The sequence below is a fragment of the Trichomycterus rosablanca genome, chromosome 12 (genome assembly GCF_030014385.1).
Source record: "Trichomycterus rosablanca isolate fTriRos1 chromosome 12, fTriRos1.hap1, whole genome shotgun sequence".
Taxonomy (NCBI): Eukaryota; Metazoa; Chordata; class Actinopteri; order Siluriformes; family Trichomycteridae; genus Trichomycterus; species Trichomycterus rosablanca.
In genome coordinates, this window is record NC_085999.1 from 18227823 (window position 1) to 18242727 (window position 14905).

The 14905-nt window shown below is 39.5% G+C and overlaps 1 protein-coding gene across 2 annotated transcripts in view; it reads right to left on the minus strand.

Moving 5' to 3' along the window:
- Window positions 1-2436: 2436 nt before the first annotated feature.
- Window positions 2437-14905, minus strand: part of rcan1a (regulator of calcineurin 1a) — a 29418-nt gene continuing 16949 nt past the window's right edge. Inside the window, exons 1-4 of one of the 2 annotated variants that reach the window (XM_063005627.1) lie at window positions 14358-14762; window positions 8048-8221; window positions 4889-5048; window positions 2437-3588 (exon numbers count right to left, since the gene is read on the minus strand). In XM_063005627.1, the coding sequence (XP_062861697.1) occupies window positions 3413-3588; window positions 4889-5048; window positions 8048-8221; window positions 14358-14444 (597 nt within the window). In that variant the 5' untranslated portion in view covers window positions 14445-14762 and the 3' untranslated portion in view covers window positions 2437-3412. Of the gene's footprint in view, window positions 3589-4888; window positions 5049-8047; window positions 8222-14357; window positions 14763-14905 lie in introns of those variants that run through there. The other variant, XM_063005626.1, reaches the window with a different exon arrangement.

A 14905-nucleotide genomic window follows, 5' to 3' on the forward strand; every position in this document is an offset into this window, starting at 1 on the left:
CCTAAAATAAAATGCTATCTGATGAAGACTGAATTAAATTGTTAGTGTGAAGGCTTTACTTAATTTTATGATTAATGGTAAAGCTGGTCTCTCTCCATGTTCAAAGTTATTTGTGAGGGCAAACTGACAGATGACTTAAGATGTTAATTATTTAAGCTTTAATTTACCCATTGAACGGGTCACCTTGGCCATCATCGCAACAATTGCCCCACCTGAGAGATTTGGCAGGAGCCGCCACTGCTGTAACATACTTCATTAGAAATGTTAATCACTGTGAAACCTGTTAGTTAAAAAATATTTATTAAAGAGAGTCACAGTCGAGGGATAATGTGTTGATCAGGGTGTGTCTCTCCATACACAAATCTGATCCGCATGTGTACTCACCTTGGGCAGGAGGAGGCGTGTGTCAGTCTCGGCTCTCCTCAACCTGATCAACATCAGTAGAGGGGAAGCATAATGCAATCGGGTAATAGGATACGACTAGACTGGGAGGAAAATTGGGGAAAAAAGCAAAAAAATTAAATGAAAAAAATGCCACTCTAGAGTGATCAGGTGGCGCAGGGATTAATGCCCTGTCCAGGGTATATTAATGTCTTGCACCAAGTATTTCCTCGTGGAACTGTACCACGCTAAACCATTGATAAAAATGAAGAAAAAAAACCACTCTCTTTTAGATTAAAAAAAATCACAAACAATGAAACACTTTATATGTAATGTGTTAGTATATTTTTAATATAATAATTTGTGAGAGTATTTTTAAGCCTCCAATGAATCAGAAATATCAAACATCAGACTGCAGACAGACGTTATTAACATGAGACAAAGGACTGTGTGATCACATCACTCTATGACCTTGCTGGTGAACTGCTCTACAGCTGAGAGGGAACAATGCCGCACATTGTTACAGGAATTTGTAATGACATGCCGTACTTTTGAGCCTCACAGATTCTATTTCTGGATTAATCCACACTTCACCTTGAAAAGTCCTCTGCATGCATCATTCTGGCATTACAGCAGTGCAAAGATTGCCCACTCGTTATTTATAATTGGGTACATAAAAAGAACACTTAATGGTTTGCATGCTCAACTTCACATTTACTAAAATACAACCCCAAATCGGAAAAAGTTGGGACAGTATGAAAAATGCAAATAAAATAAAATGCAGTGTTCCTTACATTTACTTTGACTTTTATTTGATTGCAGACAGGATGAACCTGAGATATTTCATGTTTTGTCTGCTCAACTTCATTTCATTTATTAATAAAGATCCATTCCAGTAATACCAAACAGGTGATGTCAACAGGTGACTGTAATCATGGTTTGGTACAAAAGCAGCATCGAAAGGCTAAGTCTTTGGAAAATTATTGAAATGTTTAAAAACAATGTACCTCAAAGAAAGATTGGAAGGAATTTGCATATTTCTCCCTCTACAGTGCATAATATCATTAAACAATTCAAGGAATCAGGAGGAATTTCAGTGCGTAAAGGGCAAGGGAGCAAGCTTAAGCTTAATGCCCGTGATCTTCGATCCCTCAGACGGCACTGCATCAAGAACCACCACTCAACAATAGCTGATATAACCACATGGGTGAGGGATTACTTTGGCAAACCTTTGTCAAGCACTACAATACAGAGTTACATGCACAGATGCCAACTAAAACTTTATTCTACAAAAAAGAAGCCTTATGTTAACCATGTCCAGAGGCGGTGTCGACTTCCTTGGGCTCAAAGGCATCTAGGATAGACCATCACACAGTGGAAACATGTATTGTGGTCAGATGAATCAGCATTCCAATTATTTTTTCATGGTATGGGGTGTGTCAGTGCCCTTGGTAAAGGTAATTTACTCTTCTGTGATGGCAGCATTAATGCAGAAAAGTACATTGAGATCTTAGAGCAACATATGCTGCCTTCAAGACGTCATCTTTTCCAGGGACGTCCATGTATTTTTCAACAAGACAATGCAAAACCACCTGCTGCACACATTACACAGGTATGGCTGCGTACTGGACTGGCCTGCCTGCAGTCCTGACCTGTCCCCAATAGAGAATGTGTGGAGAATTTTGAAACGAAAAATGTGACAACGACGACCCCGTACTGTTGTACATCTTAAAACGTGTTTGCCGGAAGAATGGGACAAAATAAAAGCTGAAACACTAAATCACTTGGTATCCTCTGTGTCAAAACGTCTTTTAAGTGTGGTGAAAAGGAATAGCAACATTACAAAGTGGTAAATGCTTTACTGTCCCAACTTTTTTTGGAATGTGTTGCAGGCCTGAAATGCAAGAATGGATGTTTAAATAAACTCTGTGTTTTTATTATTTGCATTTTTCATGCTGTCCCAACTTTTTCTGATTTGGGTTGTAAAAAATAAATAAATAAATAAATAAATAAATAAATAAATAAATAAGGACAAAAGTACAAGTCAAAGTTTCTGTTTATTTTGGCTGTTAATGTAAAGTTATACATCCATCCAAACCAACTCAACAACCTTGCAAAATCAAGCAAATTAATTGAAACATGAACCAGTTACAATGAGGTAAACAAATATGTACAGACAAACAGCATCAAGGCATTTGAGAGATCGGTAATCTCACTTTTACCATGTTCTTAATATAATGTGTGCAAATCCTAATAAAGGGTGTAATCAAACTGTTTTACAGTGTTATGGTCTTGAATAAAATGAAGGTAATTAATTTTCAGTCATAGATATTATTTATACAAAACTACCACCATTTAGGCCAACATATCAAATCAAACGTTTGATTTTTGCTGTACAGAAATACCCGCCAGTAAACCAGCTCAATCATATTTGACAAATTTACCAGACAACATTTATTTACCATTACAATATTTTAAAGAAATGAACGAGATGAAATGTGTATCTTTTGGAATTTCGTCACTGTCTACAACAACAAATGAGGTACAAAAAAAGACCCATAACCACAATCTTTCAAAGTGTACTATTAGTTAACTTTTCTTAAAAACCTACTAATATTATTGCCTTACATCTCAACTGATGTTAAAAAAGAAACAGACAATCATTTAAAGAAATATGTAATAATAGATTTCATTAAAAACGCTCCCTTCTGTTATAAAACATGCTTTCCAAATGAAAGGAAACAAATAAAGCCACAACTGGAGCAGGCCTCTTTTGATCTTCTTGCCATAGACACCAAAGGAAACCATCCATGACACCCCACGACCTTTAGATGTGGAAAAATGAGCCACTTTATATCGACAAATGCATGCAATGAACCCACTTTCCCCTGACGGATCATGGTGACGTAGACTGTCTCTGCAGGGCTGAGCTGACTCCGGGTTTCTTCTTTGGAAAAAAAGACTTGACTCAGGCCCCACAGCCCGGAGACGTTAAAACGAACTTAAAAGCACAAGGACACACCCCTCACACTCACTGGGCCATGGCGGGGCTGTAATCCGGGCGGCGGGTCTGGATGATTTTGGGGCGTGGCCGCCTGAGGCCCTCCGTGTCGTCTTCGGCGCCGGAACTTTCCTGATCACTTTCGCACACGTGCACCACTACGCTGGGAGTTGTGGGGGTTCCGGAGTGGAGCTCGTACTTCTCACCTACAGAAAGTCAGCAAGTAAGACAATTAAGACAAATTAGATTGACCCAAGTAGGTGAAGACAGACGAACCATTTTAATTCTTATCATAAACTTTTAAGTAATTCAAACATACCACTGGACTCTGCTAAGAACTATTTTAAAATATTTGCAAATCAGACTTTTTATTTTTGATATAGACAGTGTTTATGGAGGAGCATAATCATATGTTCACTTCAGTTTGTATGTTTAGATGAACAAAAGGGTGGAAAATGAATCTGAATCTGATTGAGAGCATTGACAGCAGCTGATTGGCCTGTCACCAGAGAAATGCCTCCATTTGCACCATTCTTTGGATTGTTGTATTTTTGTAAAAGCAGAGATCAGTGTAAACTCTAAACTTCGTTTAAAAAAAATATTGAGTAAAGAAAGCTATTGGCACTGTAGTGTTCTGTTTATCAGTAATCTGTAAAAAGTACCGACAACTAATGTCTTGTCTCTTACTGCTTTGTAATTTCACTACTTTGATATAATAATGTATTGTACTTTTAACAAGCATATAACCGCTGCTTTCAAAAAGTAAACAAATGTAATGTAGCTGCAACTCTAACTACCTTTACACTTCTCTGAATCCCTCAAAATGAGTTCTGCACTTTCTAATTCTTTTTTTTCTGTTTCTGCATTTTCCCCTAATGTTCCCCCAATTTGGTCATATCCAATTATTCTATTGTAAAGCACCTCTACTGCTGCAGACTACCACTCCTGACCGAGGAGGGCCACTCTCCAGCAGAGAGCCCTAACCTCCATCCCACTGAACACCTTTGGGCTGAATAGGAACGAATCAGACCATTTCTTCCAACATCAGTGCCTGCCCTAAAAAAGTGCTATTCAGACTGAATCTCTATAGAAACTTTAGAATCTGACTGGAGGCTGGAAACTTTGTAATAATGCCTATGCTTTTGGAAAGAGATGTACAACAAACTCATGGTCAGGTGTCCACTTACTTTTGGCCATATGTTAATAATAATGTATATTATAATGTATATCTTTAATGCCATGACTTTTCAATCAATTTTTTGCTTTACTAAAACTAACGTGTTTCTAAACGTAAATTAATTTAAAAAAAAAAAGTAATACATTGGTTTCCAACTATCTTAATGTTAAAAAATAATTTTATTTCACTTTTTTTATGTTTACCACCAATTTATCTTGTTCAGGGTCACGGTAGGTCCAGTTATTCTGCAGTCTTAAGCTTACCCATTAATATTAATATCTGAATCTTTTTAAGACAGTCTACAGTAGTAAATCCATTAATTACGGCACCTGGGCCAAGTCGGGCGATGGCGCAGAGAAGGTCGTAGTTGATGACTGGGGTGGCGTCCTTAGCTTGTTCCCAGCCCACAGGAGGAGAAGGAGGCGGAGAAAGAAGGAACTGCTTGTCTGGTTTGGGAGGCTCCAATCGTGCACTTCCTATATGTACTGACTGAAGAGGAAAAAGGAGAATGTTAGTGGTACTGAAAATTTCCTGGCTTTACTTAACAGTGGAAACATTCCAGAACAGTCAGGCACAGAAATTACAGGAATGGGCATGAGAGTTGATAGACTGTAATAGATACGGTATTCGACTGATGTGGAGCAAATGTTGATTTGGCTAATAATGTTAAAGCCCTTAAACAGACATTTCTATGATAGTCAGCACTTATTTATACAGTGGTACCTTGTAACTCGATGTCCCTATACTCGAAACCTTTGAAACTCGACCCTTCGTCGAGAAATTTGTACCCTTAAACACAACGTTTACCTTAAACTTAACATGTTCAGTGTTTTTTAATATTATATTTGTGTTATTTTCAGTGTATAAGTGTCAATAACAACCTCATTATTTTTACATTAGCCTAAAATATAAGCAGTTATGCAGTGGAACGCAATAACAGGTTTCCCATACATACTTATGGGAAAAAATACCTTGATGCTCAACGCCACTCCCAGAACCAATTGACGTTGAGCTTCAAGGTACCACTGTGTAAGTATTATACATATATACACTGATCAGCCATAACATTAAAACCACCTCCTTGTTTCTACACTCATTGTCCATTTTATCAGCTCCACTTACCATATAGAAGCACTTTGTAGTTCTACAATTACTAACTGTAGTCCATCTGTTTCTCTACATACTATTCTAACCGGATTTTACCCTGTTCTTCAATGGTCAGGACCCCCACAGGACCACCACAAAGAAGATATTATTTGGGTGGTGGATCATTCTCGGCACCGCAGTGACAATGACATGGTGCGGTTTGAGTTGGTCATCTGATAGACCTTCATCAGTGGTCACAGGACGCTGCACACAGGGCGCTGTTGGCTGGATGTTTTTGGTTGGTGGACTATTCTCAGTCCAGCAGTGACAGTGAGCTGTTTAAAGACTCCAGCAGCGCTGCTGTGTCTGATCCACTCATACCAGCACAACACACACTAACACACCACCACCATCAGTGTCACTGCAGTGCTGAGAATGATCCACCACCCAAATAATACCTGCTCTGTAGTGGCCCTGGGAGAGTCCTGACCATTGAAGAACAGCATGAAAGGGGGCTAACAAAGCATGCAGAGAAACAGATGGATACAGTCACTAATTGTAGAACTAAAGTGCTTCTATATGGTAAGTGGAGCTGATAACATGGACAGTGACTGTATGTTATGTCTGATTGGTGTATAAGTATTTGAATTTTTATTCAGTTATTTCTCAAACTAATTATCAGAAACAACACTGACCTAAAATGGATCTGTATCATATCAGATCCAAAGTATTCTCTGATCTGATCTACTGACCCCTTCTGTAAGTGTGATAAGTGATGATAAGTGTAATAAATTTGTAAGTGATAAGTTTCCATTACTGGGTTCACTTTTATTGCAATGATAAGAGTGTCAGTATAGACATCGTACTGTCAGATATCTGAATCATTGCTGTTGGAATCAAATCAAAATTAGTCTGCGTGTACATGGACATTTCTGGTGTTGGTTAAAAATGCATTGAAGCCATGACTAACACTTAACAGACACAACTGGCCATGTCTGAGGAAGGGAAGGCCAGTTGTGAAGGTGAAGGTGTGAAGTCCTACGTTCTGGTCAAGGCATGGGCATGAGCAGTAAAAGAATACGGACAGAGGATTGTGCTGGGTGAAAAGTTGCCATTGGCAGAGGTGTCATGCAACCAGCAGATGTCACCAGAGTAAAACTGAGTATATCCAAACTGGGACGATGCAAAAAGGGAGACAGTGACCTGAGGACCACACACTGGTCCCATTATCCCAGGTCTCTGTGCAGGCAGCATCGATCAGCCAGTAGAGGTCATAATTACATCAGTTATTAGGAATCTCCTCTTGAACCCTCCCTGCGAACTAGCCAATCATTGTTCATGTAGGCGCCCAGCCTGCCGGTAGCAGAGCTGAGATTCGAACTCACGAAGTTTCGAGATGTCAGCTCTGCTGTGTTAGCGTGTTTTACTATTATTTATGTATTTTTTTATTTATGCATTTTCTCCCAATTTTGCGTAGTCAATTTGTCTTCCTCTGCTGGGGGATCCCTGATTGCAGTCGAGGTGGGTACATTGCTCCTCACGTCTCCTCCGGCCTGCGTGCAGCCCTTAGCGGAACCCTTTTTCATCCATGCATTCAGCACGGTCACCTCTCTGTCTGCTAATCAGGGTCCTTACACAGTGTTTGAAGACCCCACCCACATAGTCCGGTCATCCCGCCCTAGCAGAAACAACGTCTGCCCCAAGCACTGCTAATTATGCCCACTAGATGGCGCCCAGCCGAATTACGAACCGAGGAGTTCAGAATCTCAGTGCTGGTGTGCTAGCAAAATATCCCACTGTGCCACCTGGGCACATGTTTTACCATTATTTTTTTATTTATCCCCCTCCTTTTTCTCCCACTTTAGCGCATCCAAATTTCTGCCCGTCAATCATCCTCTCACTAAAGCTGGTCCCTGCTCCTGATTGGGGAGGACGAGGCTGCTCTATGCCCCCTCCGACACGTGCACAACAATTGAACATCTTATCACCTACACTTGACGAGTGCAGTGCAGTACAGCGCCGTGTACAGAGAGCCACACCCTCTATTGCACACCTTTCCCATCTCCGTGCAGGTGCCACCAACCAGCCAGCAGAGGTTGTGATCGCGCTTGTCTGAGAGAGAGTCCCCATCCGGCTTAATCCCGCCCCTATGTGAACAACAGGCCGATCGTTGTTCATATGGCTGCTCAGCCTCAGCCTCGGCAGGCAGAGCCGAGATTCGATACGATGTATTAGAGATCTCAGCTCTGGTGAACAGCGTGCGCCACCTGAGCGGCCGTTTTACCATTATTAAAGACCAATTATTAGATATGTAGGAATTTCTAATCATTTTCCCTCTTAAAAAACTGAAAAACCAGAAAAATGACGGCTTTGTTCTTTGTGAAATATAGAAAGTAGTATACCTGAGCGAAATAAAGTCGGAGTTCTGTGCCATTGAAATCGCTCTTGTGAAGTTTGGCCCTTGCTTCTGCTGCAGCCAGTGCATTGCTGAAGTTTATTCTCACCCTCCTGAAACTCTTGAAAAACTGAAAGGTGGCTTCATTGTCAAAGGCACGGAAGAGCTCCTCAAAACTTGCCTGAGGGAGAAAACGAACACAGAAACGATTGGAGTTAACTCAAATCAATTCACTAGCATATAAACGTATGCACACAAAAATACATCAGAGAGATATGACAGCATTGCTTTATTTTTACCAGCTCTGACAGACTGACTTTGTGGGAGTGTTTCTATATTAATCCTCAGTGACGCACGAAATGCTAATGCAATACGAGGCCTATAAATGACCATGTTCCAGTAGCGTGCTGCAAGATGCTGGTTTCCAGGGTAACGAAGAAGAATCAGGGATGTGGAAGAGCAGATGAATGATAAAAGAGAGAGAAACCCTGTGGCCAAACGAAGTGGATTTGAGCCAAAATCCCAAAATGTGTTGAATAACCGCTCACGTCAAACTCAAAGATCCAGCTCACGTCCCTATACACTTAACGTCATCCCACCAGAGATCATTTCCAGTTTTACGCTCTAGCGTCTGAAACCCTGACTGTGCCTGGAACACTTGTTTATTCTCAGTAGGGCTAAGTGTAGCCGGATAGGGTTTCGTACATTCTATCAATGCCACACTTGTTTCTAAAAGACAGAGTCCTCACCTGACCTTATTGTCCCGACTTTATATTTTGGTGAGGGCGGGAGGAGTAGTAATTGTAAAGTAGTAAAGTCTGAGAGACTGAGAGAGAGCTTATAGTCCGGATGATCAGAGAGAGCTTATAGGACCACTAAAAGAAGCTTTAAGGGGAAGAAGATTTTCATATGATGATGATGTTTGTTTGTGTTTTTGTATTATTTGTATCCAAAGTGTGTAAAACATGATGTTAAAATCCAAATAAACAGAGTTTCTTACATTTACTTTGACTTTTATTTGATTGCAGACAGGATGAACCTGAGATATTTCATGTTTTATCTGCTCAACTTAATTTAATTTATTAATAAACATCCATTCCTGCATTTCAGGCCTGCAAAACGTTGCAAAAAAAGTTGGGACAGTAAAGCATTTACCACTCTGTAATGTTGCCATTCCTTTTCACCACACTTAAAAGACATTTTGGCACCGAGGATACCACGTGATTTAGTGTTTCAGCTTTATTTTGTCCTGTTCTTCCTGCAAACACGTCTTAAGATGTGCAACAGTACGGGGTCGTTGTCGTCACATTTTTCGTTTTAAAATTCTCCACACATTCTCTATTGGGGACAGGTCAGGACTGCAGGCAGGCCAGTTCAGTACCCGTACCCTCTTCTTCCGCAGCCATGCCTTTGTAATGTGTGCAGCAGGTGGTTTTGCTTTGTCTTGTTGAAAAATGTATGGATGTCCCTGGAAAAGATGACTTCTTGAAGGCAGCATATGTTGCTCTAAGATCTCAATGTACTTTTCTGCATTAATGCTGCCATCACAGAAGTGTAAATGATCTTTGCCAGGGGCACTGACACAACCCCATACTATGACAGACCCTGGCTTTTGGACTTGTTGCTGATAAGTGTGGAAGGTCCTTTTCGTCTTTGGTCCATTTTTTCCACAAAAAAAACCAAAAAAAAACGTGGAACGCTGATTCATCTGACCACAATACATGTGTGATGGTTCATCCTACATACCTATGAGCCTAGAGAAGTCGATGCCGCTTCTGGACATGGTTAACATAAGGCTTCTTTTTTGCACAGTAAAGTTTTAAGTGGCATTTGTGCAAGTAACTCTGTATTGTAGTGCTTGACAAAGGTTTGCCAAAGTAATCCCTCAACCATGTGGTTATATCAGCTATTGTTGAGTGGTGGTTCTTGATGCAGTGCCATCAGCTTAAGCTTGCGCCCTTGGCCTTTATGCACTCAAAGTCCTCCCGATTCCTTGAATCATTTAATGACATCATTCACTGTAGAGGGAGAAATATGCAAATCCCTTCCAATCTTTCTTTGAGGTACATTGTTTTTAAACATTTCAATCATTTTCTCATGCATTTGTCATCTCTGCTCATCAAAGACTCATCCTTTCCTGGATGCTGCTTTTGTACCAAACCATGATTACAATCACCTGTTGATATCACCTTTTTGGAATCACATCATTATTTAGTTTTTTTTACCTCATTGATAGCCCTAAATTGCCCCAGTCCCACCTTTTTTGTGTTGCAGGACTGAAATGCAGAAATGGAGGTATATTAACAAATGAAATATAGTTGAGCAGATAAAACATGAAATATCTTGGATTCAAACTGCCTTTAATCAAATAAAAGTGAAAGTCAACATAAGGAACACTGCATTTTTATTTTATTTGCATTTTCCACACTGTCCCAATTTTTTCTGATTTGGGGTTGTATTTGTGAGCGGTATATATACATACATTTTTTTTTTCCTAACTGGTAAGTTTTTTAAAAATACAAAGGGTCAAATTGGCTGAAATCATTACAAGGAGAATTACAGCAGCAGATTGTGCTACTCCACCTCTTATTAACAAATGTTAGTTGTTAAGCACGGACATCTGCTGTGTTTCATTTGTGAGCGGTAAAGATTGTGATGAACTGATTGGGGTGTAAAAAGTGACTGGCAAGAGTAATGAAAACAAGCCAACACAGGTCTGCCATTGTAATATGCTCATGATACACTTGTTTTGATCACAATTTTTATTTATTTTTTAAAATTATTAGACGTACCATATACCCACTGCACCAGCGCCTCCTGCTGTCTGGTGCCAGCAAGAGTGGTGGAAGATTACAGAGAGAAGTGTCACTTATGTTATGTCGCTCTGTAATAAGCAGCTACAGTAGACCCTTGATTTACGAATTTAATTGGTTCCGAAGGGCTGTTTTTAAGTCAAAATGTTCCTTAGTTAAACCTATTTTTCCCATAAGAAATAATGTAAATAGAATTAATCCGTGCCAGACCTCCCAAACCACCCCCTTACCTAACCTTTCTAATGTCTTAAATGGTCTCTTTTTTTGTTATAAATACAATTATATTTTCCCTTAAATCTTAAATTATAGAATAGACATTCTATTATTTTACTGTAATAAACAATAATAAACAACAATACACAGTAGTACTGTACATAAACACACACATCACATTTCAGTACAGTACGTGTGCTGTACCATACACCATAATACAGTTCCTTCTTTTTTATAAAATATATCTACCAGAAACAACAATAACTCATATTTCTCTATTATCTCCTTCTTTATTTCGATAGTGTTGTATTTTGTAGGTGTAATTGCACGAAAGAATAAATGCTTTCTTCTCTCTCACTCACTGTCCTCGCTGTCTGATACACAGTGACAGCTACTGGCAGGAGTAATTATACAACAAAAAATAGCATTTTATTTTCTCACCACTAAGCTTTCTCTGCACATTCTTTGAGGCCATTTTAATATTGAATTTTACAAAATATAAAGAAAACACCAAAACTTGTTCGTGATGTCCCGTGTTTCGAGCATTTCGGTTCATAATCTGAAATTTGTTCGTACGTTAAAGTTGTTCGTATGGTAAACCGTTCGTAACTCAAGAGTCTACTGTATTGGCTTCACATGTCGGAGGAGCCAGCGGCCTTCCTCAGCCAGCAGTGGGGGGTGCCAGAGTATGGGAAGATTGGATATTTATTTTCATTTTATTTTATTTAAACTTTATTTAACCAGGCAAGTCATTAAGAACTGATTCTTATTTACAATGGCGGCCTGGCAAAAGGCAAAGCCTCTTGAACAATCATACAAACAAATTTACATAAGACACTGAAAACAAACAACGATGATCACAATACAACAACACATAGTCGAAACATCCAGCAATAGTATAAAAGAAAAATCAGTTTGTCATACAGCTGCATGTATGTCTTAAGATATCTGTAATTTGTTTTTGTTTTTAAGTTGTCTTAGAAATAAATGTATCCAGCCTTAGAGTTTCTTGCAGTTTGTTCCAGTCTATGGCTGCAGCCAGTTGAAATGATGACTGACCAAAAATGGTGTTCGTTTTAGGAACCTTCAGTGAAATACGATGAGCAGCGCGAGTATAATAAACTCAAGATGAGGTTTGCAATAAATGACACAAATAGGGAGGAGACAAACCAAGCAGGGTTTTGTATATGAGCATAAACCAATGAATAGCACGACGAGTGTGTAAAGATGGCCAGTTCACAGTAGAATAAAGGGTACAGTGATGTGTTTTATATGGAGCATTTATCGCAAACCGAATGGCAGAATGATAAAGTACGTCAAGTTTCAGAAGATCACTTTTTCGAGCTGACCTGTATATAACATCACCAAAATCTAACAAGGGCAGGATGGTCATTTGTACAAGTTTCAGTTTAGCAGATCAGCTAAGAGAGGCCCGCATTCTATACAGAGAGCCTATTTTTGATCTAACCTTAGATTGTAATTTACTAATGTGATATGAAAATGTCAGTGTGCTATCTAGCCATATGCCCAAATATTTATACTCAGAGACCTGACTTAAAGTAGCCCCATCGACAGTGATGATGTCATGGACTGCTTGGTGAACCGAACCTCTTTTGCCAAACCACATAACCTTAGTCTTGGTGGTATTTAACACAAGATCCAAATTAGAAAAGGCATGTTGGACCATCAAAAAGCTATTCTGGAGCGATGAAAATACTGCCTCCGGAGATGGACCAATAGCATACAGAACTGCATCGTCCGCATAAAGATGGATTAATGTGTCTTCAACAGAGTAAACAATGTTGTTTATGTATATAGAGAATAATGTTGGACCTAAGATCGAACCCTGAGGCACACCTTTAGTAACAGAGAGAGGCTGCGAGAGAAATTGTTCTGATTTAACTCGTTGCACCCTATCCGCAAGATAATTTCAAAACCACGCCAGTGAGTGATCCGAGACTCCAATGCTGCCCAACCTATCTAAAAGCGTTGAATGATCAACAGTGTCAAAAGCCTTAGCTAGATCAATAAATATAGCTGCACAACACTGTTTAGAATCTAACGCAGAAACTATATCATTCAAAATTTTAAGTGTTGCAGTGACACACCCATATCCTGATCTAAAACCAGACTGAGCATCAGATAAAACATTGTAAGCATCCAAAAAATTGTGAGTTGCTTATTTACAAGTTTTTCAGTTATTTTTGATATACAAGGGAGAATAGAAATTGGTCAATAACAGTTCGGGTCCGTCTGATCTCCTCCTTTAAAAGAAGGTCGTACTAATGCTGCTTTCCATACCTGTGGGAACTCTGCTGTATAGAAGGACCGATTTATAAGGTATGCAATGGGGGCAGCAATATTGGGAGCTGCTATCCTATAAAAGAAGGGGTCCAGCTCATCAGACCCAGCTGTTTTTTTAGAGTCTAACTTTAGCAATTCATCTAAGAGCTCACCCTCTGACACAGCCTGAAGAGTGAAAGTGTGTTTAGGATCAGGACGTTTAATGGGTGCAGTCAAATTTGGAATTTCATGAGTATTGAAAATGGAGTTTGAAGAAGATGGAATACTGATCCCAGTTTGCGTAAAATGTTGATTAAAAATATCCACCATGCGCACCTTATCAGTAACTACACCTCCATCAGTCTTAAGTGAAAAAGGGAGCTGAGGAGAGGGTTTATAAAAGGTCAAGATCCTTTATCGTCTTCCAGAATCTTTTCGGATCAGAACCACAAAGAGAGAACTGTTCTTTAAAATAATCAACTTTGGCCTTCCGAACAGCCTGCGTAGATTTATTTCTGATTTGTTTAAATGTTAAATATTCGATTGGGGATATATACCCAATTCATTTCAGAATAAAAATTTCAGAATAATGATTGAACCAAATAATCCTATTACATTGTATGCTATCCTCATTTCTTAAAAGCATACCTATATAAAAGCCATTTTTTTCAGTGGACAGTGTACTGTCCAGTCTTTTTATAATTGCAACACCTTTAAAGTTATGTTATTTTGCAACTTTGTGGACAAAAAGGCCACACACAATACCCTGCATACATTTTAGCTGATTTAAATTCCCAGAAATTAAATGATATTCTGCCCCAATTATGCCACCTCAATTTAAAACAAGACGAACGCCTATAAATCTGTACCAATCTTTAAACAGATCTATGTGTTACACTATTGTCGACAATTCTGTCGATCACTTTTATGGCTAGAAACCAGTATTATTTACACCAATACTTGAGCTAAAAATAGTCCTTAATCAGAATCAGAATAAAAATACCCTACCCTGGCATCAGGTCTGTTAAACAGATTCACATCCTCTAGAGATGCGATAAGGCAAAAGGGGTTGCACTTCATAGTCTTCAGATGCATGACGGATGCTCGCTGAATCCTGTAGCGGATTTGGGAATTGAGAAAACGAAGAGGGGTCCGCTTTGCTTTCCCCAGCGTGAAGACGAAATGAGATCTATGTCAGAAATAAATTCCAGTTCACTTTGACTTCCTTAACGGGTTGCTTTGGTTTTCTTTCTCTTCCTTCTTCCTGTTTTACAGTCGGAGCTGTGTTTGACTGGCCGAGAATAGATCACAGGCAAATGAGCCAGAAACAAGTCTAAGCCAAACAATATGGAATTGAGTGAGGCGGAATCTTCTGGAAGGATTTACTTCTGATTAGACATCTTTGAGACTCGGACAGACTGCTCAACACAGTGGTTCTGTGCACTTTATGTAAGAGCCCCCCTACTGAGGTACAGCGACAGGCCCGGCCCCTTCAGCAAGGGAGGGAGGGAGCAAGGGAGGGAGTGAAACTAGCACAGTTCTCGTTCCGTACCTCA